Raw genomic sequence first — 26,294 nt, 5'->3', positions numbered from 1 at the left:
GGTGCAAACAGGGAAGGTGCACCCTAAAACTTAACATGGCCCCAGATGTGCAAAACGTATTTTGTTTGTAAACGGCTCGATTCACAGAATCGGACAGTTTTTGAACGGAAAAAGGCGTTTTCTCAACATACAAATGTCTAATTTGCGATTCAGTAACCTATTACTGAATCGCAAATTGGGTTTCCAATTCGGTATTAGAAAGGGGAGTGGTTAGGGCGTCCTTTCCTAATACCAGATCGCTGGGGTATGTGTGAATGTTTTGCGATCAAAATGCAGTCACGAAACATTTGCATTTTACCTCCTACTTCAAGTAGGTGGTAACCCATTCACAAATGGGAAGGGGCCCCCAAGGCAGTGCTTAATTGAGCCGGTGGTTTCTGGTGCTTGACACCGGCACTTAACGGCACTTAATTGTCAGCACTGGCGTTTAGAACAGTCTGCCACCTGGTGGCGCTTTTTGTCCAATTTAGTGTTGAGCGTAACAGCTGCTTAATAATTCATCTGACAATTAAAATGACGAATACCTTCCTCCCATGCCATTCCTAAAGCTTTGTGGGGCTAAAATAGTCTTAATTGTCCTGCTTTTTGAGTGTGATGGTTAGTAGTTTGTTGGTTCTGTCATTGGCAGTGCTGGCAAGGACAATAGGTGGCGCATGCTGCAGTGCCTTCCTAAAGAGGGCCCTGGCACTTTTTAATTTTTTATTTTATTTAGCACTGCCCCAAGAGACCTCTTCGCTTTTGAAACGTATAAACAGTATGCATTTAAAAAAAAAAAAAAGATTGCTTTATTGAAACGCATTCACAGACATGGTGGTCTGCTGTCCCTGTGGCTTTTGCGATTCCCAATGGGTCACAAACGCAGACTTACCTCATTAATATTGATGAGGTGGGTATATTTGCGACCCACTGTTAATCGCAGAATGTGTAATACATACTTTCTTGTTATGTTATGTTATATGGTGGATTTCTATAGCGCTCAGCTACTCCGAAGAGTGTCCTGGCGCTGGAAGATCCTCAGTCATACCGAAGGGGAGCGGTGAAAGAGTTTCTGAGTAAAAAGAAGAGTTTTGAGATTTTTTGTGAAAGCCAGGAGATTGTCAGTCGTTCTTAGAGGTAAAGGAAGGGCATTCCACATCTGGGGTGCCAGGCGCTTGAAAGAGCGCCCCCCGCATCGGGCACGCCTAATCGTAGGCGTGACAGCCATGGCCTGAGTGGAAGATCTCAGAGATCTGGAGGGTGTGTAGAAGCTCATCCTTCTCTGAAGGTATCTGGCGCCGAGACTGTGGAGGGCTTTGAATGCCATGGTGAGCGTTTTGAAAGCAATGCGCTTCTTGATCGGGAGCCAGTGCAAGGTTTTAAGAAGGTCACTGGCTCTTGCTCTCCTAGTGAGGCCGAAGATGGCTCTAGCCGCCGAGTTCTGGACGACTTGCAAGCGAGCTAAAAGGATGTCGGGAAGGCCCAGGTATAACAGATTAGAGTAGTCAAGGCGCGAGCCTATCAAGGCCTGTACGGTAATTCTTGTATGATCAAGGGACAGCAGAGGGAGAAATTTTCTAATCATTTTTAGGGTGGCGAAACATTTGCCAACTAGGCCAAGAACCTGGGGTTTAAGGGAAAGGCTGTTATCTATTTGGATTCCCAGGTTTTTAGTGACCGTCGAGTCGCTGTCCGGGGGAAACATGGCCACAGGCCACCAGTCCTTCCACCTGGGGTCTGCTGGGCAGCCGAAGAAGAGCACTTCCGATTTTTCGGAGTTGCACTTGAGGCTTTTGTGTTCAAACCAGTTGAAAACAGCCTCAAGGCAGCCCCTGATGTTTGCAACGTGAAAGTCAGAGCCTTTGTCGCCCGTGAACAGGAGCTGGGTATCGTCCGCGTACGATACGATCTGAGCCCCGTAAGCCTCCGCCAGTGCCACCAGAGGGGTCATATAGATATTAAAAAGAGTAGGGCTCAAAATAGAGCCCTGAGGAACTCCAACCTCCAGAGGCGGCATTATGGCGGAGAAAGGGGGGGCCCAGACTGTCTGCTGGCGGTTGGCAAGGAAAGATCTGAACCAGCTGAGCACCGTCCCCCTCAGGTCAATCTCCCAGAGTCTAAAAAGGAGACGGTCATGGGGGACGGTGTCAAAAGCCGCCGACAGATCAAGCATGACCAGCATGGCCTTGCCCCCACCATCTAGGGTTTCTTTAATGGCCTCAGTGACCTCGAACAGAGCTGTTTCTGTGCTCATATTGGAGCGGAACCCCGACTGTGACTGGTGCAGAATGTCATGGGCCTCGAGAAAGTTGACGAGGGAGGTGTGGGCATGCTTTTCGACAACTTTCACCAGGGCCGGCAGAAGGGAAATGGGTCTGTAGTTAGCATGGTTCCTAGGGTCCGAGTTGGGTTTCTTCAGGAGAGGTAGGATCAGGGCCTGTTTCCATGGCTGAGGAACCATCCCTGTGCTGAGGGAGAGGTTAAGAAGCAGATTAATTAAAGGGTTAAGTACCGGAGCCACCTGGGCCAGGATTTTTGTGGGACAAGGGTCAAGAGGGGAGCCTGATTTGAGCTTGGAGAGAGGCTCAAGGGAGATTTCAGGAGTCAGCAACGGAATATCCCAGAGGGCCGGGCCCGTGGAATTCTAAAAGGGAGGGGACTGAGGCTCTTCCTGGATTGTTGTCATCCTGGTAGCCGCAAAAGTGGCCTGGATGGCATTGATCTTGCTGGCAAAGAAGTTGGCCAGTCCGGTGGTCCAGAGCTCCGAATGCATAGTCCTAGGGGTGCACCAGGAGGGGGAAATGAAGTCCTTCACTACCCTAAAAATTTCTTTGCAGGAATTGGAGGCTGCATCAATTCTCTTTGCTAGATAGGACTTTTTGCCTGCGGTGATGGCGTGGTGGTACTCTCTGATAGACTCTTAATAAGCTTCCCTAGACTTAGAATCATATCATACTTTCTTACATAAGTGTTTGCAATGTCCAAATAGCGAATCTCAAAAATTCGCAAATTGGTAATCAAAAACAGTAGCGGCCAGATTCATCAACGTAAAATCGGCTCGCAAAGGGCCAGATTCGGAGAATCTGGCCCTTTGCGAGCGCAATTTTTGCATTTGGGATTCATCATCCCAAATGCAAAAATCGCTATTATAGAATTCCCAATTTTACGAGGAATTGCATTTAAGGAATCTCTATTTGAGATTCCTTAAATGCAATTCATGAAACATTTAAAAATTGCGAATTCGCAATTTTGGGCTGCTATTTACCACGAAGTCAAACCTCGTGGTAAATAGCGGAAACTTAGAAAAATGCACTTAAGTGCATTTTTTTAAGTTCTATGTTACACACACACATGTCCTAGGGACATGTGTGTGCGTAACACCAGCCTCCAATTTCATTTTATGGGTGCAACAGGGTGTCCTTTGGACAAGCCTGCACCCTTGAAATTGCAAACTCAAAATGCGAATCGCTAATAGCGATTCGCACATTGATATGTCTTCCCATTCATTCCTATGGGCCTTTAGGCCCATAGGAATGAATGGGGAGTTATTCCTTATTTGCGATTAGCAATTAGCTAATCGCAAATAAGGAAGCTGTATGAATCGGAGAAGTGTGGCTCACTGGTTAGAGGAGGCAGACCCGAACGCTGAGATCAGGCCCGGGACCAGGGTTCAATTCCCGACGCGGCAGGGTCTTGAGCCCAAAATGTCCACGGACTCGGTAATTCTCGCTTCGGTGCCTACTCGAATCACAGGTTCACACTCTGCAACTCTGGGCAATAGCTTGCTTAATCTCCACAACGGACCCCGCGGCGGGATGCCTGGCTTTCACCTTGGGGATACCAAGTAGGGGCTATCTCACAGGGAAAAACCAGGACGGGTTCCCAATGCAAAGCGCTTTGAGACCTGGCGGTGATATTGCGCTATATAAAAACCCATCCATCCATCCATCCAATCGCAAAATAAATTCCGATTTGTACATGAATCCCGTTTTGCGAGTCTGTAATAGCGATTCCTTAATAATCGCTATTACAGACTCGCAAAACGGGACTTTGATGTAAGCTCCGTACATCTGGCCCAAAAAAAACAGGCTTGGTCTGTGCTCTCCATGCTAAGAATGGGTATTTATATAGCGCTTTCTACCACAAAAGAGGCATTGTACCGTCTTTCGGACAGGTAGTGTGCTAGTCCGTGCGGACCAATGTGCCTCGATGAGACCTGAAGTGCTGTAGTTCAGGAGAAGTGGTACTCGTCCATTCTTTGTGCCAACCCTGGCTGCCGGAGGTGGCCTTGTGAACCTACAGATATTCCCACAAGTGTGAACATGCACACTGCCAGGCACAAGTCAGTGGCAGCGATGCCTATTAACGGTGTGCTAGTAGACGTACACGGAGATATACAACTTAACTATCTAGCTGTATTATACAAACTTTGCATTGTCCAAAAAAGTCAAATCCATGTACACTATTTTGCTGTTTGTAAAACACCGAATCGAGTAAATAAATGTTGCTGCAGTAGGTTTGTGCACCAGAGTAAGACTAAGGAAATGTATAGTGGGGTCACTGGAGTATATTCTAAATCTTTTTACATATGTAATAGATATTTATCAAAGCAATACTCGTTCAGGAATAACCTTTTAAATTATGCAATGCAAATGAAACGAACTGATGTTGCCTTCAGCTAAGTCAATATCACATTTGTAAATTTGCAAAATCAATTATGCCCTTTTCTTAACATATAAACAGAACACATTCCGTTTCCCTTTGTAAACGAACTTCATGTATATACGAATTACACAAACCTCCTCCCAAAGGCTTCCAGGCACTATAAGCAAGTGTGAGGGTGTGTTATATTCATGCTAATGTCAATCACGTGTATTTGTGCAGACTGTAATAAGAAAGCAGTAGTTACAAGAGTACCCACCTCCTGGAGGAGCTGCTGCCAGCAGGGCTGCTCGGGGCACGCCAGCGGTCCATCGGTATCTGAAAGGAGACGGACACGCCCAGTTATAATATATGCACAGTCTGATGATGATGATGATGATTAGCATGTGGTCAGGATGAGGGGATTAGGACTCGTGTCTCTAGGTTCGCGTCCCCCTCCCTTCACTGACAGGAGACAGGACACGCCCAGTTATACCTCATGGAATGCTTGGTATTTAGGAAGACGGGATTAGGAACTGGGGCAGATTTAGCGAGAGTGCCCTGTGCACCACACTGACTGTCACTCCACCCTTCTTAATTAGGGTCAAGAAAACCATCAGCTTTCCATTGAAGGAGCCTGCTTTGGTTCGCTCGACACAAAGCCACAGATTAAGGAAAGGCGCACTTTTTTAAAATCCCGGAGGAAGCACACTCATGGTTTGATGCCAAGGGAGCCCCTGAGGCCGGGCCCACGGAGAGTCAGTTGCTGCCAAGCAGCCCTGGATTCAGAGGAAAGACCCTGCAGGCGATGTGAAGCAAGACCCCCTCGAGAAGAAGCAGCTAAAGAGCGGATCACTATAGTGTAGGAGATCGAAAGGCACACTAGCCATAAATCATCAAAGTCAGGGGAAGATCAGGGGCACCACATGGATGTAGACAACGCTGAACTGGAGGAGGCCTTGCTATCCATGAAACTAAACAACCTGAGAGCCAGTACTGAGATCTCTCTTTATATGAGATTACCTGCGCGCAAAGAATTAAACTGAGTGCGGGACAGGGACGCAGTTCACAGATTAAATCTATTTTATTTATAAATCAATTATTTGAAAAGAATCAGTTGGTTCAAAGTTTACCAAATGCTCAACACAATTGCAAACACAAACAATACAGGGACAACTATTCATAAAAATGATATATTTTTAAAGTAGACATTACTAGAAAAACAATTCATGAAAAAATTCATGAAAACACATCCTAACATATCAAGTTGATCAACAATTCACATTCATTCTCTCATGCACAGCACACACTCACAACTATATATACAATTATAATGTCACAAACTAATTGTTGGAATACAAATGAGTGAAAAATATATAACACCATAGACAACCGTTCTGGGAGAACAAATCAACTTATTTTTATAATTTCCACCGAATCTAGTTTGAATTTGGTGGTCTTATGGTGTGGTAGAATGGTCTACGCGTTTCGAACCCTTAATGGTTTAGGGGGTTCTCATCAGGACCTCATAGCTGTGAAAAGAAAAATGAGGGCTGGGTCAGATATCAAATTGGGTCTGTGTGGTGGTTCTAATCGCCTCAGCGCATTTACGCTTCCTACCTGGTGTGCGAAATCACTCTCTGAATAGCCACCCGGGCGTTGGCCAACTGTAAGACAAATTCAATGGGACAGTATATCAGCCTACCATCCACAACTGCATTACTCCACTGCGAGTATTCAGTGAAAAAACCTCAATTCGTACTCACATGCACAACGCTTGGGGCCGTAGTGAATAATCTGTGGGTGCTTTCCCTTTCTGCTGTGCTTTTGCTGTCCATGCCGTCACTTGGACCTTGGACCAAGTACAGCTGCCGGACACTGGCCACTGGCCATGTCCTTCCACTGAACACATGCTTCCCACTGTACCTTTTTTTACTTTAGAAAATGCACTGTCCAGGAATGCACATGTCGGCAGCCCACGACTACAAGCTATCCTGCATTTGCCACACTTCTTGAGGCAATACAGGGGATGGCCAGACCTTGTGCAGCTTGACTCTGCGGAATCCTGCAGAGTTACCCTGCAAGATTCCGCGGAGTTCCGTGAGTGGCAGCGTTGCAGAGCGTTGCACTGCCCTTGCGGATTTCTATCACCAGGAGCTCGTCCCACGCTGTGAAATCAGCACAGATGGCACCACGTGGTGCACCAGAGAGCACTGCTTCTTTCTGCCCCGTCTCCAGCTGTACCTGTCACAACGCGAGCAGCAGCTTCTCATTACAAGCAGAAGCGACCTCCGCCGCCGCCCACATTGAGACATCTCTCCGGGAGGCGGTCTGACGCTTTCACTCCTCGCCCGCACTTGTCAACTCACCGTTGACGAGCCACGCGGGGAAAAACCTACACCATGCGGCAGCTGGTGGAGTTTTTCTGGAGAAGGAAGATGAGCGGAGTTTACCACCCAACCCTAGAAAATACCCCTTTCAGAACTCACTCCGCTGCAAAGGGAATATAAGTGCAATCTTTAAAATTGTCGGTAGCGCCATACCTGCGGGCTATCCTTCCAAACAATGGTCATCTGGATAGTGGAGGCGAAGCCGGTCCTCTTACGCTGTTACTGACATATAAAATGTGTATTGGTGTGCAGCTCCCATAATGCAACTGGCTGCTTGCCCGAAGCTAGGATTGGCTGTCCATTTAGAAGTGTTAGAATCTTGCTGCGAAGTGCCAGTGCTAAGCAGGGTGGTAGTGCTGTCCCATTAGAAGTGTTAGAATCTTGCCGCCAAGTGCCAGCGCTAAGCAGGGTGGTAGTGCTGTCCCATTAGAAGTGTTAGAATCTTGCCGCCAAGTGCCAGCGCTTAGCAGTGTGGTAGTGCTGTCCCATTAGAAGTGTTAGAATCTTGCCACCAAGTGCCAGCGCTAAGCAGTGTGGTAGTGCTGTCCCATTAGAAGTGTTAGAATTTTGCCGCCAAGTGACAGTGCTACACAGTGTGGTAGTGCTGTCCCATTAGAAGTGTTAGAATCTTGCCGCCAAGTGCCAGCGCTAAGCAGTGTGGTAGTGCAGTCCCATTAGAAGTGTTAGAATCTTGCCACCAAGTGCCAGCGCTAAGCAGGGTGGTAGTGCTGTCCCATTAGAAGTGTTAGAATCTTGCCGTCAAGTGCCAGTGCTAAGCAGGGTGGTAGTGCTGTCCCATTAGAAGTGTTAGAATCTTGCCGCCAAGTGCCAGCGCTAAGAAGTGTGGTAGTGTTGTCCCATTAGAAGTGTTAGAATCTTGCTGCAAAGTGCCAGCGCTAAGCAGTGTGGTAGTGCTGTCCCATTAGAAGTGTTAGAATCTTGCTGCGAAGTGCCAGCACTAAGCAGTGTGGTAGTGCTGTCCCATTAGAAGTGTTAGAATCTTGCTGCGAAGTGCCAGTGCTACACAGTGTGGTAGTGCTGTCCCATTAGAAGTGTTAGAATCTTGCCGCGAAGTGCCAGCGCCAAGCAGTGTGGTAGTGCTGTCCCATTAGAAGTGTTAGAATCTTGCTGCGAAGTGCCAGCACTAAGCAGTGTGGTAGTGCTGTCCCATTAGAAGTGTTAGAATCTTGCCGCGAAGTGCCAGCGCCAAGCAGTGTGGTAGTGCTGTCCCATTAGAAGTGTTAGAATCTTGCTGCGAAGTGCCAGTGCTACACAGTGTGGTAGTGCTGTCCCATTAGAAGTGTTAGAATCTTGCCGCGAAGTGCCAGCGCCAAGCAGTGTGGTAGTGCTGTCCCATTAGAAGTGTTAGAATCTTGCTGCGAAGTGCCAGCACTAAGCAGTGTGGTAGTGCTGTCCCATTAGAAGTGTTAGAATCTTGCCGCGAAGTGCCAGTGCTACACAGTGTGGTAGTGCTGTCCCATTAGAAGTGTTAGAATCTTGCCGCCAAGTGCCAGCGCTAAGCAGTGTGGTAGTGCTGTCCCATTAGAAGTGTTAGAATCTTGCCGCCAAGTGCCAGCGCTAAGCAGTGTGGTAGTGCTGTCCCATTAGAAGTGTTAGAATCTTGCTGCGAAGTGCCAGCACTAAGCAGTGTGGTAGTGCTGTCCCATTAGAAGTGTTAGAATCTTGCCGCCAAGTGCCAGCGCTAAGCAGTGTGGTAGTGCTGTCCCATTAGAAGTGTTAGAATCTTGCTGCGAAGTGCCAGTGCTAAGCAGTGTGGTAGTGCTGTCCCATTAGAAGTGTTAGTGAATAATCTGTGGGTGAAAGGAAGATTACATGAGCCGCCAAGAGGGGTTTGCCAGGGTATAAAATCTTATTAAGCTTGGCCAGCGGTTTTGCTTACTTGATTGAATTGATCGTCAGTTCTCTATAGGGGAAGATTCAGGTACGGCAAAACTCAGGTCTGACCTGAGTTTTGCCATACCTGAATCTTATATACCCTGGCAAACCCCTCTTGGCGGCTCATGTTCCCCGTTTTAGAAGAAAAAAATGGGGAGGTTCCGAATTTTCCACACTTGCTCCTGCATTTTGGAACTCCCTCCCGGCCCATTTGAGATCTTGCACCCAGTACTCACTCTTTCGCAAGGCACTCAAAACTTTTCTCTTTACCCAAGCCTTCCCTTCTTAACTGCCCTTTAGGTGACCCCGTTCTTCTGCCCCTCAGGAATTCGTAGTACCTCACAGCGCCATGAAACCGCTCGGTGTACGTGCGCCTAAGAAATATTTTAAACTCTAACTCAAACTCATGTAATCTTCCTTTCACCCACAGATTATTCCCTACGGCCCCAAGCGTTGTGCATGTGAGTACGAATTGAGGTTTTTTCACTGAATACTCGCAGTGGAGTAATGCAATTTTGGATGGTAGGCTGATATACTGTCCCATTGAATTTGTTTTACAGTTGGCCAACGCCCGGGTGGCTATTCAGAGAGTGATTTCGCACACCAGGTAGGAAGCGTAAATGCGCTGAGGCGATTAGAACCACCACACAGACCCAATTTGATATCTGACCCAGCCCTCATTTTTCTTTTCACAGCTATGAGGTCCTGATGAGAACCCCCTAAACCATTAAGGGTTCGAAACGCGTAGACCATTCTACCACACCATAAGACCACCAAATTCAAACTAGATTCGGTGGAAATTATAAAAATAAGTTGATTTGTTCTCCCAGAACGGTTGTCTATGGTGTTATATATTTTTCACTCATTTGTATTCCAAGAATTAGTTTGTGACATTATAATTGTATATATAGTTGTGAGTGTGTGCTGTGCATGAGAGAATGAATGTGAATTGTTGATCAACTTGGTATGTTAGGATGTGTTTTCATGAATTTTTTCACGAATTGTTTTTCTAGTAATGTCTATTTTAAAAATATGTCATTTTTATGAATAGTTGTCCATGTATTGTTTGTGTTTGCAATTGTGTTGAACATTTGGTAAACTTTGAACCAACTGATTCTTTTCAAATAATTGATTTATAAATAAAATAGATTTAATCTGTGAACTACGTCACTGTCCCGCACTCAGTTTAAATCTTTGCGCGCAGGTAATCTCATATAAAGAGAGATCTCAGTACTGGATTTCAGGTTGTTTAGTTGCATTCAAGAGGCTTGGCCTTACCTACTGTGGGTGGGAAGCCCACACCCAGTGTTGTGTTTTCACTTGCTATCCATGAGGCATGGCCCACTGACCCTCATGACAGCGGGCTTGATGGATAACTGATGGACACCCGCACATCATTGTTGGTTTAACCTGTTGCCCATGGCATGAGGGGAATCAATGGGAAAGCAATGTTTTTTAGTTTTTTTTAAAATGCAGTGCAATTCCCTTAATGGAAAATGGGACGCGTTTCAGAAAAAAAATGTAAAGGTTTTTTTTTTAAAGTAGGCAGTGATCCGTGGGACCTCTGCCTGCTCTTAAAAATATTTTTAATAACCCGAATGGGTTACCACCTACTTGAAGTAGGTATTAAATGCAAATGTTTTGCGCCTACATTTCGGTCGCAAAACATTCACACATACCATTGTGAGTCACTGTTAGAAATGGACGCCCTAAGCACGGCCCTTCTTAATACCGAATTGCAAATCCATTTTGTGATTCAATAATAGGTTACCAAATTGGAAAATGGGCATTTGTACATAAAAAAATACTTTTTTGTGGTTGCTAATGGCCTGATTCTGCAAATCGGGCAGTTTGCGACCTATAAAAAGCTATGCACATCTGGCCCTATATGTAGACCGGCCAGGCCTACTGAGGTGGTGCTGAGATGTATACCCTACGACAGTATACTCACCTGGAATGTTCAGGCCTGGGGCACGCACATCAACCATTAAAGAATTTATGCTTACTTTTAACGCAGAGGTATACACTTTGCATACTTACAAGAAATGCCCCATGATCACCACAGAACTCGATAAACTGGCGAAACACACTGATGGGCCTAGAAACTCTGATTACACCGGGGGATAGAACATCTGGGTCACACCACCCAGGGTTCTGTTCCAGCGGACACACTCCAAGACAGACCAAGAGGGCCGGTATGTAATGCTGGAAGGGATGCTTGACGGGCAGCAAATAGCTTTGATAGGGGTGCACTCCCCTAATTCACAAGTGGAGACCTTTCTCACCACACTCACCACCTCTTTGCTCTCTGATCCAACTTTAGGCAGGAAAAAAAAAGCAAAGCAGATGGCAGCGCGAATGAAAGTTAATTGCTGTAAGAGGGAGAGCAGGAAGTGAGGCCGGGCACGCGCTGGCTTTCAAGTCGATGCCAGATGCCATGTAACTTAGAAAGTCCTAAAAAGAATGCCCAGTGTATGTGTTGACTCTGTCTACTCTAAGAAAATGAGGCTCACTGAAGTATCTGAAAGGCAAAATGCCAGCGCTACACACATTTCAAAAGTCGGCCCTGGTTAAATGTAAAATACGTATATCTTTTTGCATGCAAATGATGGGATGCGCCCAGATTTCACCCTTCGCCTCTCCAGACTCCCTAAGTGGAGTAAAGGAGCTATATATATCAAGCTCCAATAAATACCAAAAAAAAGACCTGTCTATTTATCATAAAGATTAGCACGAGGCTGGCGCTATCCCCCCCCCCCCCCCAATTCGAACCGATATAAAGTGTATAGGCGCAACATGTCGGCACTACACAGAATACCAATGAATACATTAATACACAGCTAACTAAAGAAATGTGTCTCTGCTTCGCAAGCGAGATCGCGGTACGTACCTAGCATTTCATCAATCGTTGCACGCTATCTAAGCGCACTGAAGTGCCTGGAAGGCAGTGTGTTGGCGCTAAGCAAAACACCAATAACTGCATTAATGTGTCTTTTACTGGGTAGGAATACAGCATGGCGAGCCTAGCTCCCTCTATCACTCTAGATTCTCAAAATATTCTGATGACCACGTTGACGCTCTACAAAATACAAACCAGTAGTCTAGTAATATTTATGTGCATCCTGCTGGAAAACACGAGAGTGCACTCTGCTCTTCTGCTCTGGAACATCGTGCGCTTTGTTGGCGCTATACCAAACAGCAACACACAGTTGAATCATATAGATGTCAACATCTCCTTTATGATGGTTCAGCACTCTGACAGCACCGACCACACAGTCTGTGGGTTGCATAAGGGTCGGGGTCAGAGAGATACGATGTTGCTTTCATTTTTAAACCGTTTACATGTGTGTCTGTATTTTTGCCTATAAAGCGCTGCGTTTCGCCGAAGGCAGCTCCAGGAGAGCCAAACAAAATACACCAAACAATCGACCGTTGAAGATATCACAGAAAGAAAGGAAAGATTAATTAAACAGTAACAGCAAGATCACACAATGCACCGTATAGATGTCAGGAATTTGTTTTTATAGTTCTTTACTGTTTATATCGAGGTGTCCCTGGTTTTAATTTTTTAGAGTAGAAAACCCCTGCGGCGCGTGTTGTTTATTGAGTGCACAGTAACTTACCCGCACATCTGGAAACTTGTGTAATAATAGCGCAATGGAGCTGTTCATTTCTAGGCGCATCTAGGCTCAACGGAGCAATTGCTTTATCACAAACACGCGCTTCGTGTTGGTGTGCGCATCATTTGTGAATGCTCCTGAGCAGGAGAACGGGGTCACAGGTGGATGGCTTTATTTGCCTGGGCTCACACACTTTTGTTCTGTAAAGCCGGGATTAAAACGAGCCCGTCTGGTTCCATCTGTCAACTGCTCACGTTGAGTCAGCTTAACCGTTTTCACTCCATCTGCAGTTGCTTTGCTTGCACACGAGGAACTTGTTTTTATGAATTCTTTAAAGTGGTAAATTGAGTGTTTTGCAAACCACCAATGTAATGCACCTGTCCTGAATACGTTTAGCATGAAGTGACAGAGCTTGCAGTCGGCACAACTTTCCAATTTCTAAACAGCAGTGCTCCCCCTCTCCCATATATCTTTGTGAAGGAAAGGAATCGCATTCCTTTCTGATCAGCAGTGCGCTCCCACATCATATATCTCTATGAATGAAAGGACTTGCATTCGTCACCCATCTTATTCAGTATCTCTCTTAAGTGTATCTAAATTAGTTAAGTAACACCATCTTCTGACACTTCAAAGTACGCATTTTTGGGAGCATTCATTGTCTGCTGATGGGCGGGTGAGAATGAACAATGTAGAGCTGAAGCCTGCTAAATCTAAAATGATATTGATTAGTGTCTCCCACTCCCTCTTTCCCCACTCAAAACATGGCCGGAAGGCATTTTGTCCCTGGCACTGCAAAAATGCACATCTAGGGTTGTCACACCATACAGAGAAACAAATTTAAGCTTGCATGGCTGTCCTAACAGAGAGTGGATCGAGAAATTATCTATATATCGCCAGATATCAGTTCAAGAACACTATCAATTTAAAATATATAAGTTTAAGAGTCAGGAATTGCCAGGAGCAGAAATAACTATGCGATTAGCTTCCTGTGGAAGAGCGAGCCCGACAAGGCTGGGGAAATGAAAGAAGGAGACCTGTTTAGGTAGGAGATGCACCGGTGAATCAGAATGAAAGTAAGGGTGAAGTGGGGAAAAAGTTAAAACTTAGCGTGATAGGCAAGTTAGAGGAAGGTTGATTTGAATCAGAGGGAAAATTGGTATAGAGTCATGCAGAGAACAAGCTCTTGGCATTGCTGTGGGGAGGGGGGAGGAGAAATGCGAGACACGGCCTGGCGGCCGTGAAAGTGAAAGTACGGCCGGCCGGCCGTGGGAGGAGAAATGCCTGAGGCTGAGCACCCCCTGTGGGCAGAGCCTTTGAAGTGAAGCCCTTTGAAGTGAAGCAGCGCATGCTGTGGGCGGAGACTTTGAAGTGAAGCCCTTTGAAGTGAAGCTCTAGGAGGCAGGCGGCTCGGGGAGAAGCGCGTTCACGAGCACATGCACTGTTTGAAATCCGCCGTTGGTTTGAGAACGATTTTGCCCACTAAAATTCTCCCCTATCCATTTCTTGCGGAATTGGATAGGTGAGACCTAAAAAATGACAAGAGACCCTCCTAGCTGTGCAGACACACCGCAGACAATTTGGTGCAAACATCTTAGATAGGATGTACTGTACTCAGAACCTAAGCAGCCACAACAGGGACTAATGGAAACATATGAAGAACTGAGCCCTGTATAGATATATGCACCCTAGAGTGGAGGGAGGGATTTAAAGGGGCAACTGATGAGGAAGGTACAAATATGAATGAAGAGTCAGGGATAGGATCTGCACTGCGCTGGTGCAATGATAAACAAACTTGAGTGAGGACAGCGGCGTACCAACAGTAGGCCCACTAAGGGTACCCCCAAAACTGACTATCATAAGGTGCTCATAACTATTGTGGACCTCCCCTCCTATCCCGGGTGTATATAACATGGAAACATCCTCAAGGAACAAACATACCCTGGTGATGAATGACTTACTGTCCGTTGGCCTGTGAGGGATGAGGGGGGGGGGGGTGATACCTGTCTGAGCTCGCCACGCAGTAGCAGTGGCACATTATGAATGATCGCATGAACGGTTTATTGTTAAAACTCAATAAATATATATATATTTTTTTTAAAGAGTGAGGCTACCCTTCTGGGAATGATGGAGCCAGCAGCAGGACGCACAGACGGCCAGGGGTCTTAGATGGATCATTGGAGACCATTGAGCCGGCTCTGACTTAAGTAATGAAACAAAAGCCTAAAATGTGTTCCGAAAATCTAGCAGCTTAAATGTATGCTCTAGGGTATAGAGCACATGGATTCAGGTGACAGAAAACCAGCCACCATCTTCAACATGACATTAAGAACACTTGTGATATGCCTTTTCACCACTGTGGTGTGTACATTCCTCTGACCCTTTTTAGTCTTCACCTGCATAGCTTGTGAAGTCTCTTGTATTTAAAAAACAAAATTTTAAAAGAGGTTTAGAACCTGCCCCTTACTTACCTTAACTTACCATTCGTGGATGCCAACGTCTCTCTAATTTACTAGCTTCTTATTGACCAGCACGTTGTCTGCTTTCCCTTTCTGCTGTGCTTTTGCTGTCCATGCCGTCACTTGGACCTTGGACCAAGTACAGCTGCCAGACACTGGCCACTGGCCATGTCCTTCCATTGAACACATGCTTCCCACTGTACTTTTTCTTACTTTTACAAATGCACTGTCCAGGAATGCACATGTCGGCAGCCCACTGCTACAAGCTATCCTGCATTTGCCACACTTCTTGAGGCAATACAGGGGGTGGCCAGAGTCAGACCTTGTGCAGCTTGACTCTGCGGAATCCGGCAGTTACCTAAACCCTCTGCAAGATTCCGCGGAGTTCCGTGAGCGGCAGAGTTGCGGTGCGTTGCGCTGCCCTTGCGGATTTCTATCACCAGGAGCTCGTCCCACGCTGTGAAATCAGCACAGATGGCACCACGGGGTGCCCAGAGCGCACTTCTTCTTTCTGCCCCTACTCCAGCTGTAGCTGTCACCACGCGAGCAGCAGCTTCTCATTACAAGCAGAAGCGACCTCCGCCGCCGCCCACATTGAGACATCTCTCCGGGAGGCGGTCTGACGCGTTCATTCCTAGCCCGCACTTGTCAACTAACCGTTGACGAGCCACGCGGGAAAAAACCTACACCATGCGGCAGCTGGCGGAGTTTTTCTGTAGGAGGAAGAGGAGCGGAGTTTACCACCCAACCCTAGAAAATACCCCTTTCAGAACTCACTCCGCTGCGAAGGGAATATAAGTGCAATCTTTAACATTGCCGGTAGCGCCATACCTGCGGGCTATCCTTCCAAACAATGGTCATCTGGATAGTGGAGGCGAAGCCGGTCCTCTTACGCTGTTACTGACATATAAAATGTGTATTGGTGTGCAGCTCCCATAATGCAACTGGCTGCTTGCCCGAAGCTAGGATTGGCTGTCCATTTAGAAGTGTTAATCAATCAATCAATCAGTGACACTTATAAAGCGCGCTACATACCCGTAGGGTCTCAAGGCGCTGGGGGGGGGGGGTGCCGCTACTGCTCGAACAGCCAGGTCTTCAGCTTCTTCCTGAAGGAGAGGTGGTCTTGGGTCAGGCGCAGGTCGGACGGGAGGGAGTTCCAGGTCTTGGCGGCCAGGTAGGAGAAGGACCTTCCTCCTGTAGTCGCTCTTCGGATGCGGGGGACGGCGGCGAGGGCGTGGTTGGCTGATCGGAGGTGGCGTTGGGGAGCGTAGAAGTTGACTCGGCTGTTGAGGTAGCTCGGGCCTTGGTCGTGTAGGGCTTTGTGTGCGTGGGTGAGGAGGCGGAAGGTGATTCTCTTGTTGACGGGGAGCCAGTGAAGGTCTCTCAGATGTCCGGAGATGTGGCTGGATCGTGGGATGTCGAGGATGAGTCTGGCTGAGGCGTTTTGGATCCGCTGGAGTCTCTTCTGGAGCTTGACGGTGGTCCCGGCGTAGATGGCGTTGCCGTAGTCCAGTCGGCTGGTGACGAGGGCCTGGGTGACGGTCTTCCTGGTCTCTGTGGGGATCCACCAGAAGATCTTCCGTAGCATGCGTAGGATGTTGAAGCACGCCGAGGAGACGCTGTTGACTTGCCTGGTCATGGAGAGGGAGGAGTCCAGGATGAAGCCCAGGTTTCGTGCATGGTCTGTCGGTTTGGGTGCGGTGCCCAGGGCGGGAGGCCACCAGGAGTCGTCCCAGGCGGAGGGTGAGGAGCCCAGGATGAGGACCTCCGTCTTGTCCGAGTTCAGTTTCAGGCGGCTGGTCGTCATCCACTCGGCTACCTCTTTCATCCCTTCGTGCAGGTTGGCTCTGGCGGCGGCGGGGTCGTTGGTCAGGGAGAGGATCAGCTGGGTGTCGTCGGCGTAGGAGATTATGCTGAGGTGGTGTTTGCGTACGATGGCCGCGAGGGGGCTCATGTAGACGTTGAAGAGGGTGGGGCTCAGGGATGATCCTTGGGGGACGCCGCAGATGACTTCAGAGGCCTCTGACTTGTACGGTGGTAGGCGGACTCTCTGTGTTCTTCCGTCGAGGAAGGAGATGATCCATTCCAGCGCCTTGTCCTGGATTCCGATGTTGCTGAGGCGCCGTACTAGGGTGCGGTGGCAGACCGTGTCGAATGCCGCGGAGAGGTCTAGGAGGATGAGGGCCGCTGTTTCTCCATTGTCCATCAGGGCTCGGATGTCATCGGTGGCGGCGATGAGGGCGGTCTCGGTGCTGTGTTTGGCTCGGAAGCCGGACTGTGAGGGGTCGAGGGATCCGTTCGTCTCGAGGAAGGCGGCCATCTGCTTGTTGACGGTCTTCTCGATGACTTTGGCTGGAAACGGGAGAAGCGAGATGGGGCGGTAATTCTTGAGGTCGGTGGGGTCCGCTGTTGGTTTCTTGAGTAGAGCACTGAGTTCGGCGTGTTTCCAGCTTTCAGGGAAGATGGCGGTGTCGAAGGAGGTGTTGATGATGTCTCGCAGGTGGGGTGCGATGACAGCGTCGGCCTTGTTGAAGACGTGGTGAGGGCAGGGGTCGGTCGGTGATCCGGAGTGGATGGAGTTCATCGTGCGGATGGTGTCTTCGGTGCTGATCGGGGTCCAGGCGTGGAGGGTGGTGGTGGGGGGGGGTGGCTGGTCGGTCGTGGTGTGCGTTGGTTGGTTGTTGAAACTGCTGTGTATGTCCGTGATCTTGTTGTGGAAGTATGAGGCGAGGGAGTTGCAGAGGTCTTGCGATGGGGTGATGTCGTTGTTTCCTGCGCTGGGGTTGGAAAGCTCTTTCACGATGTTGAAGAGTTCCTTGCAGTTGTGTGCGTTGTTGTCCAACCGGTCCTTGAATGCTGTTTTCTTGGCGGCGCGGATCAGCTGGTGGTGTTTCCGGGTGGCAAGTTTGTAGGAGGTCCTGTTGTCCGGTGTCGGTTCCCTTTTCCAGACTTTCTCGAGGGCTCGGCAGTTCTTCTTGGAGCTCTTGAGTTCGTCGGTGAACCATGGGGCCTTCTTGCTGCCGGGTCTGCTAGGCGGGGTCCTCAGCGGGGCGAGTTCGTCCGTGCAGTTGCTGATCCACTTCGTGAGGTTGTCGGCGGCCTGGCTGGGGTTCGCTGAGCTGGCAGGAGGGTGTTGGCTCAGGGAGGTGGCGAGCTGGTCTGCTGTGATCTTGTTCCAGCTTCTGCGGGCGGTCTGTTGCTGGTGTTGGTGGGTCGTCGTTCTCTTGAAGGTGAAGTGGACGCAGCTGTGGTCCGTCCATTGAAGCTCTGTGGCGTGGCTGAAGTCGATGTCTGTGCTGGATGAGAAGACGGCGTCGAGTGTGTGTCCGGCGAGGTGGGTGGGGGTGGACACCAGTTGCTTGAGTCCCAGGTTGGCGAGGTTGTCGAGCAGGGTGCTGGTGTTGTGGTCGTTGTTGTTCTCCAGATGGAAGTTGAGGTCTCCCAGGAGGATGTAGTCAGCGGAGGGGAGGGCATGCGGGCTGACGAAGTCGGCGATGTCCTCGCTGAATTGCGTGCGTGGTCCAGGGGGTCGGTAGATCAGGGTGCCTCTGAGGGTGGTGTTCGGGTTGGTGTGGATCTGGAAATGCAGGTGTTCGGCGCTGGTCAGGGTGTTGTCGGTGCTGGTCGTGAGACGGAAGGTGTTCCTGTGGATGATGGCGATGCCTCCTCCCATCTGGTTGGCGTTTCGGTCCCTCCGGACGATCTTGTAGCCCTCTGGGATAGCGATGGCGATGTCGGGAGCTGAAGAGGCGTTCATCCAGGTCTCCGTGAGGAAGGCAACGTCAGGGGCTGTGGCGTCTAGGAGGTTCCAGAGTTCGATGGCGTGTCTGTGGACGGAGCGGGTGTTGAGCAGGATGCACTTGAGGTGGGTGCTGCTGGAGTTCGACTTGGCGGGTGCTGGTGCGGGGCTGGTCCGGATGCAGGAGAACTTGCAGGCGTGGCAGCTGAAGGGTCCGTGGGTGCGTCTTGGAGTGGCTTGGTGGCATTCTGGGAGTCGGCCGGTGTTGAGAGCGATGAGGGTGGCGGCTGAGTACGTCAGGCGGGTAGGTCGGGGTCTTCGAGGTCCAGGGGTCCTGGCGCTGGTCGCGATCCGGTCGCGGACGGGCGCAGACGGGCTTACCTTTGGCGCGCCTTCGGCGCACAAACGGCGCGCCCGCTGCGCGTGACCGCTGCGCGTTCGCACGGTCGCCATTTAAGGCGAAGTGCGCGGGTGGGCGGAGCAGCTGGGAGGCGGGAGCGGGGAGGGTTACAGAAGGCAAAAAGGGGCGGGGACAAGCGGCGGTGGCGGGAAGGGAGGGCGGGGGGCGTCGAGGTAGGCGGATAACAAGGAAGGAGGGCAACACGGAACAAAAATTAAAATACAGTACAAACAGTGTTAGAATCTTGCTGCGAAGTGCCAGTGCTAAGCAGTGTGGTAGTGCTGTCCCATTAGAAGTGTTAGAATCTTGCCGTCAAGTGCCAGTGTTAAGCAGTGTGGTAGTGCTGTCCCATTAGAAGTGTTAGAATCTTACCGACAAGTGCCAGTGCTAAGCAGGGTGGTAGTGCTGTCCCATTAGAAGTGTTAGAATCTTACCGACAAGTGCCAGTGCTACACAGTGTGGTAGTGCGGTCCCATTAGAAGTGTTAGAATCTTGCCGAGAAGTGCCAGTGCTTAGCAGTGTGGTAGTGCTGTCCCATTAGAAGTGTTAGAATCTTGCCGTCAAGTGCCAGTGCTTAGCAGTGTGGTAGTGCTGTCCCATTAGAAGTGTTAGAATCTTGCCATCAAGTGCCAGTGCTAAGCAGGGTGGTAGTGCTGTCCCATTAGAAGTGTTAGAATCTTACCGACAAGTGCCAGTGCTACACAGTGTGGTAGTGCTGTCCCATTAGAAGTGTTAGAATCTTGCCGAGAAGTGCCAGTGCTTAGCAGTGTGGTAGTGCTGTCCCATTAGAAGTGTTAGAATCTTACCGACAAGTGCCAGTGCTAAGCAGGGTGGTAGTGCTGTCCCATTAGAAGTGTTAGAATCTTACCGACAAGTGCCAGTGCTACACAGTGTGGTAGTGCGGTCCCATTAGAAGTGTTAGAATCTTGCCGAGAAGTGCCAGTGCTTAGCAGTGTGGTAGTGCTGTCCCATTAGAAGTGTTAGAATCTTGCCGAGAAGTGCCAGTGCTTAGCAGTGTGGTAGTGCTGTCCCATTAGAAGTGTTAGAATCTTGCCGTCAAGTGCCAGTGCTAAGCAGGGTGGTAGTGCTGTCCCATTAGAAGTGTTAGAATCTTACCGACAAGTGCCAGTGCTACACAGTGTGGTAGTGCGGTCCCATTAGAAGTGTTAGAATCTTGCCGAGAAGTGCCAGTGCTTAGCAGTGTGGTAGTGCTGTCCCATTAGAAGTGTTAGAATCTTGCCGAGAAGTGCCAGTGCTTAGCAGTGTGGTAGTGCTGTCCCATTAGAAGTGTTAGAATCTTGCCGTCAAGTGCCAGTGCTAAGCAGGGTGGTAGTGCTGTCCCATTAGAAGTGTTAGAATCTTACCGACAAGTGCCAGTGATACACAGTGTGGTAGTGCTGTCCCATTAGAAGTGTTAGAATCTTGCCGAGAAGTGCCAGTGCTTAGCAGTGTGGTAGTGCTGTCCCATTAGAAGTGTTAGAATCTTGCCGTCAAGTGCCAGTGCTAAGCAGGGTGGTAGTGCTGTCCCATTAGAAGTGTTAGAATCTTACCGACAAGTGCCAGTGCTACACAGTGTGGTAGTGCTGTCCCATTAGAAGTGTTAGAATCTTGCCGAGAAGTGCCAGTGCTAAGCAGTGTGGTAGTGCTGTCCCATTAGAAGTGTTAGAATCTTGCCGAGAAGTGCCAGTGCTTAGCAGTGTGGTAGTGCTGTCCCATTAGAAGTGTTAGAATCTTGCCGTCAAGTGCCAGTGTTAAGCAGTGTGGTAGTGCTGTCCCATTAGAAGTGTTAGAATCTTACCGACAAGTGCCAGTGCTAAGCAGGGTGGTAGTGCTGTCCCATTAGAAGTGTTAGAATCTTACCGACAAGTGCCAGTGCTACACAGTGTGGTAGTGCGGTCCCATTAGAAGTGTTAGAATCTTGCCGAGAAGTGCCAGTGCTTAGCAGTGTGGTAGTGCTGTCCCATTAGAAGTGTTAGAATCTTGCCGAGAAGTGCCAGTGCTTAGCAGTGTGGTAGTGCTGTCCCATTAGAAGTGTTAGAATCTTGCCGTCAAGTGCCAGTGCTAAGCAGGGTGGTAGTGCGGTCCCATTAGAAGTGTTAGAATCTTACCGACAAGTGCCAGTGCTACACAGTGTGGTAGTGCTGTCCCATTAGAAGTGTTAGAATCTTGCCGAGAAGTGCCAGTGCTTAGCAGTGTGGTAGTGCTGTCCCATTAGAAGTGTTAGAATCTTACCGACAAGTGCCAGTGCTAAGCAGGGTGGTAGTGCTGTCCCATTAGAAGTGTTAGAATCTTACCGACAAGTGCCAGTGCTACACAGTGTGGTAGTGCGGTCCCATTAGAAGTGTTAGAATCTTGCCGAGAAGTGCCAGTGCTTAGCAGTGTGGTAGTGCTGTCCCATTAGAAGTGTTAGAATCTTGCCGAGAAGTGCCAGTGCTTAGCAGTGTGGTAGTGCTGTCCCATTAGAAGTGTTAGAATCTTGCCGTCAAGTGCCAGTGCTAAGCAGGGTGGTAGTGCTGTCCCATTAGAAGTGTTAGAATCTTACCGACAAGTGCCAGTGCTACACAGTGTGGTAGTGCTGTCCCATTAGAAGTGTTAGAATCTTGCCGAGAAGTGCCAGTGCTTAGCAGTGTGGTAGTGCTGTCCCATTAGAAGTGTTAGAATCTTGCCGTCAAGTGCCAGTGCTAAGCAGGGTGGTAGTGCTGTCCCATTAGAAGTGTTAGAATCTTACCGACAAGTGCCAGTGCTACACAGTGTGGTAGTGCTGTCCCATTAGAAGTGTTAGAATCTTGCCGAGAAGTGCCAGTGCTAAGCAGTGTGGTAGTGCTGTCCCATTAGAAGTGTTAGAATCTTGCCGAGAAGTGCCAGTGCTTAGCAGTGTGGTAGTGCTGTCCCATTAGAAGTGTTAGAATGTTGCCGTCAAGTGCCAGTGCTAAGCAGTGTGGTAGTGCTGTCCCATTAGAAGTGTTAGAATCTTACCGACAAGTGCCAGTGCTAACCAGGGTGGTAGTGCTGTCCCATTAGAAGTGTTAGAATCTTACCGACAAGTGCCAGTGCTACACAGTGTGGTAGTGCGGTCCCATTAGAAGTGTTAGAATCTTGCCGAGAAGTGCCAGTGCTTAGCAGTGTGGTAGTGCTGTCCCATTAGAAGTGTTAGAATCTTGCCGAGAAGTGCCAGTGCTTAGCAGTGTGGTAGTGCTGTCCCATTAGAAGTGTTAGAATCTTGCCGTCAAGTGCCAGTGCTAAGCAGGGTGGTAGTGCGGTCCCATTAGAAGTATTAGAATCTTACCGACAAGTGCCAGTGCTACACAGTGTGGTAGTGCTGTCCCATTAGAAGTGTTAGAATCTTGCCGAGAAGTGCCAGTGCTTAGCAGTGTGGTAGTGCTGTCCCATTAGAAGTGTTAGAATCTTGCCGTCAAGTGCCAGTGCTAAGCAGGGTGGTAGTGCTGTCCCATTAGAAGTGTTAGAATCTTACCGACAAGTGCCAGTGCTACACAGTGTGGTAGTGCTGTCCCATTAGAAGTGTTAGAATCTTGCCGAGAAGTGCCAGTGCTAAGCAGTGTGGTAGTGCTGTCCCATTAGAAGTGTTAGAATCTTGCCGAGAAGTGCCAGTGCTTAGCAGTGTGGTAGTGCTGTCCCATTAGAAGTGTTAGAATCTTGCCGTCAAGTGCCAGTGCTAAGCAGTGTGGTAGTGCTGTCCCATTAGAAGTGTTAGAATCTTACCGACAAGTGCCAGTGCTAAGCAGGGTGGTAGTGCTGTCCCATTAGAAGTGTTAGAATCTTACCGACAAGTGCCAGTGCTACACAGTGTGGTAGTGCTGTCCCATTAGAAGTGTTAGAATCTTGCCGAGAAGTGCCAGTGCTTAGCAGTGTGGTAGTGCTGTCCCATTAGAAGTGTTAGAATCTTGCCGTCAAGTGCCAGTGCTAAGCAGGGTGGTAGTGCTGTCCCATTAGAAGTGTTAGAACCTTACCGACAAGTGCCAGTGCTAAGCAGTGTGGTAGTGCTGTCCCATTAGAAGTGTTAGAATCTTGCCGAGAAGTGCCAGTGCTTAGCAGTGTGGTAGTGCCGTCCCATTAGAAGTGTTAGAATCTTGCCGTCAAGTGCCAGTGCTAAGCAGGGTGGTAGTGCGGTCCCATTAGAAGTGTTAGAATCTTGCCGCCAAGTGCCAGTGCTAAGCAGGGTGGTAGTGCGGTCCCATTAGAAGTGTTAGAATCTTGCCGTCAAGTGCCAGTGCTAAGCAGGGTGGTAGTGCGGTCCCATTAGAAGTGTTAGAATCTTGCCGCCAAGTGCCAGTGCTAAGCAGGGTGGTAGTGCTGTCCCATTAGAAGTGTTAGAATCTTACCGACAAGTGCCAGTGCTACACAGTGTGGTAGTGCTGTCCCATTAGAAGTGTTAGAATCTTGCCGAGAAGTGCCAGTGCTTAGCAGTGTGGTAGTGCTGTCCCATTAGAAGTGTTAGAATCTTGCCGTCAAGTGCCAGTGCTAAGCAGGGTGGTAGTGCGGTCCCATTAGAAGTGTTAGAATCTTGCCGTCAAGTGCCAGTGCTAAGCAGGGTGGTAGTGCGGTCCCATTAGAAGTGTTAGAATCTTGCCGCCAAGTGCCAGTGCTACACAGTGTGGTAGTGCTGTCCCATTAGAAGTGTTAGAATCTTGCCGAGAAGTGCCAGTGCTTAGCAGTGTGGTAGTGCTGTCCCATTAGAAGTGTTAGAATCTTGCCGCCAAGTGCCAGTGCTAAGCAGTGTGGTAGTGCTGTCCCATTAGAAGTGTTAGAATCTTGCCGAGAAGTGCCAGTGCTTAGCAGTGTGGTAGTGCTGTCCCATTAGAAGTGTTAGAATCTTGCCGCAAAGTGCCAGTGCTAAGCAGTGTGGTAATGCTGTCCGGTTAAAAGTGTTAGAATCCTGCATTTGAACATTTTACTGTGATCACACTGCCAGGAAGCGCGTGGGCACCACTATGTGTGTACCTTCTGCTGGCAGTGCACACTGGCTGCGTGATTTGCACACATTCAGCATACTTGCATGCAATAAGTGTGCGAAAGTGAGAATGCATGCAGTCACGACTGGCACGAACTAGATTTGTGTTTGTGTGTTGATTTCACACCTCTTTAGCCCTGTGGATACTGTGTGTCTGTGAAACATGCGCACACTGGCATGTTTTAATAGTAATTCTTTACAGGAAAACCCTAATGTATAGCAATAATTCATACCCTATTTCCTCAAACCATCCTAGGTCCATGAAACAAAACTCCATAGGAAGACATCCTTACACCGGCTTCCGGTAGCAGAACATATTCTCACCTTGTGGCAACAAATATAAGCACGTTCTTTATTTTTGTGCCTTCTTTGCAAATTTATTTTTGGTTGTTTTTTCTGTTTATTATCCCCAGTTTTTTTTTTTATTATTCTATGTTTGGGACAAGTAGTCTATTCGAAAGTGGAGTTTTTGAAGAGATATTTGAAGACCAGATGTTAGAAAAGTGATATATTTTAACTATATTAAACACAAGTGAAACATATCACGAACCCTAACATTCCTGTTTCACATTCAACACTCAAAATTCAGCCGGCAGTCTGTGTAGTCGTAGGCAGGTGATGTCCTCAGAGTGTCTCTGTTATATGGCAACTCTGGAGACTTACCTTTGTATGACCTGGGTAAGCTAATGTGCCTTTGATTGTGCCACCTGGTTGCTAGTTGTTCTGTGAAAACCTGTGCAAACAATCCGGGGGCATATTTACTAGAACTTAACGCAGCTGTAGCGTCAATTATTTGATGTTACGGCTGCTTTTTTTTAAATCACCGTATTTACAAGTTACCACTAACTGCTGTTAGCAGCACTTTTCCAGCGTGAACGTTAATTTTCAAGATCGGCACTTCTGTTAGCGGAACTTAACGAAAATGAGATGCAAGGTGGGCGTTCCCATGCAAAAACTGCCGCTAACCCCACTCCCCGATATGTACAATGAAATTTACGTACGGCTATAACCCCCCCAAAACTGCTGCTAAATTAAGTTATAGGCAGTTTTTTAAGACCGGAAAATGGCTTGTCTTAAAATTGGTGCAAACACTTGGGTCCACATATAAGATGTTTGAGTGCTGGAGAGCGTTGCAAGGAACATTGCTCCGCTGCCCTGCGCCAAAACAAAAGGTCAGGGATGCGCCCAATCAATAATATAGGGTGCATTCCTGGGCCCCATTCATGAAAAGTGTTGCATCGCTGCAATAAAACAGTGTTTCAACAATTTTAACTGCGCCCTCCTTGCGACACCATGGATGTGCTGTATTCAATGTATGGCGTTCCATGTCGCAATCAATGACCGATATGTCTGGAATTCTGACGCATCTGGCAGTGCTAAACTCATGAATTGCTACAGTTGTGTCGCAAGCATGATGCAACTATAGCAATGCATGGGGCCAGTTAATCTTCTGGCACTGCGTCACCCTTACGCCTGCCATGAGGCAGGCGTAACGTTTTGACATTGTGGGGTTCTAGAATAGTGGCAGTGAAATCTAAGAGACTTCACTGCGCCAATCCTACGGAGCTTTGTTGCGTGGAACACATACTCTAGATACATCATACCTGAAGCAGGTATAATGTGGCACAGGGTTTTACAAGGTCACGCATATGCTTAGATGCAGCACTTTGTAAATACGGCACAACATGGTGCAAGATTCACGCTGCAAGTACGTCAAGAAAATGGATCCCCGCCTACGTTAAACTGCCGGAAGGGGCTCAGGATTTGTCCCTCCTGTCTTTTTCCCCTACGATGGTACACAATGGCTGCCATGCGCCAGCGCACCCTTGAGCCATGATGTAAGGGTGACTGTGTTGCGGAGTTGATTGATGTGGTAACATCTCTACTCGAGATGTCTGCAGGTGCGTGTGGACTAGTGGAGGGTGCGTGTGAACCAGTTGGCCTTCTTGTTGTTTGCCCAGTTTATCCTTGAGGGGTGCCAGGGTGTCTGTGCAGTTAAAGATCCATCGGTGGAGGTTGTCCGCTGCGGTGTTGGTGTCTATAAGCGTTGGTGGAGTGGTGGTGCTGAGGGAGGTGACGAGAAGTTCTTCTGATGCCTAGATTCAGCTGCGACGTGGAGAGGGCAATGATGGTGGTGGTGTACCGTGAGCGTGGTGAAGGTGTGATGTATACAATAATGGTTGGCCCAGGAGAGTTTGGTGGTGTGG

General features: G+C 48.6%; 1 protein-coding gene across 1 annotated transcript in view; it reads right to left on the bottom strand.

The window, feature by feature from the left end:
• Positions 1 to 26,294, bottom strand: part of SLC23A3 (solute carrier family 23 member 3) — a 412,559-nt gene that overhangs the window by 317,876 nt on the left and 68,389 nt on the right. The window contains exon 4 of the mRNA XM_086954432.1: positions 4,898 to 4,956. Coding sequence (XP_086810558.1) covers positions 4,898 to 4,956 — 59 coding nt within the window. The remainder of the gene's footprint in view (positions 1 to 4,897; positions 4,957 to 26,294) is intronic.

Source organism: Lissotriton vulgaris, chromosome 2_1, assembly GCF_964263255.1.
Source record: "Lissotriton vulgaris chromosome 2_1, aLisVul1.2, whole genome shotgun sequence".
In the NCBI taxonomy this organism is placed as follows: domain Eukaryota; kingdom Metazoa; phylum Chordata; class Amphibia; order Caudata; family Salamandridae; genus Lissotriton; species Lissotriton vulgaris.
The sequence above is the reverse complement of the archived record's forward strand: the minus strand, read 5'-3'. Positions and strand labels throughout refer to the sequence as shown.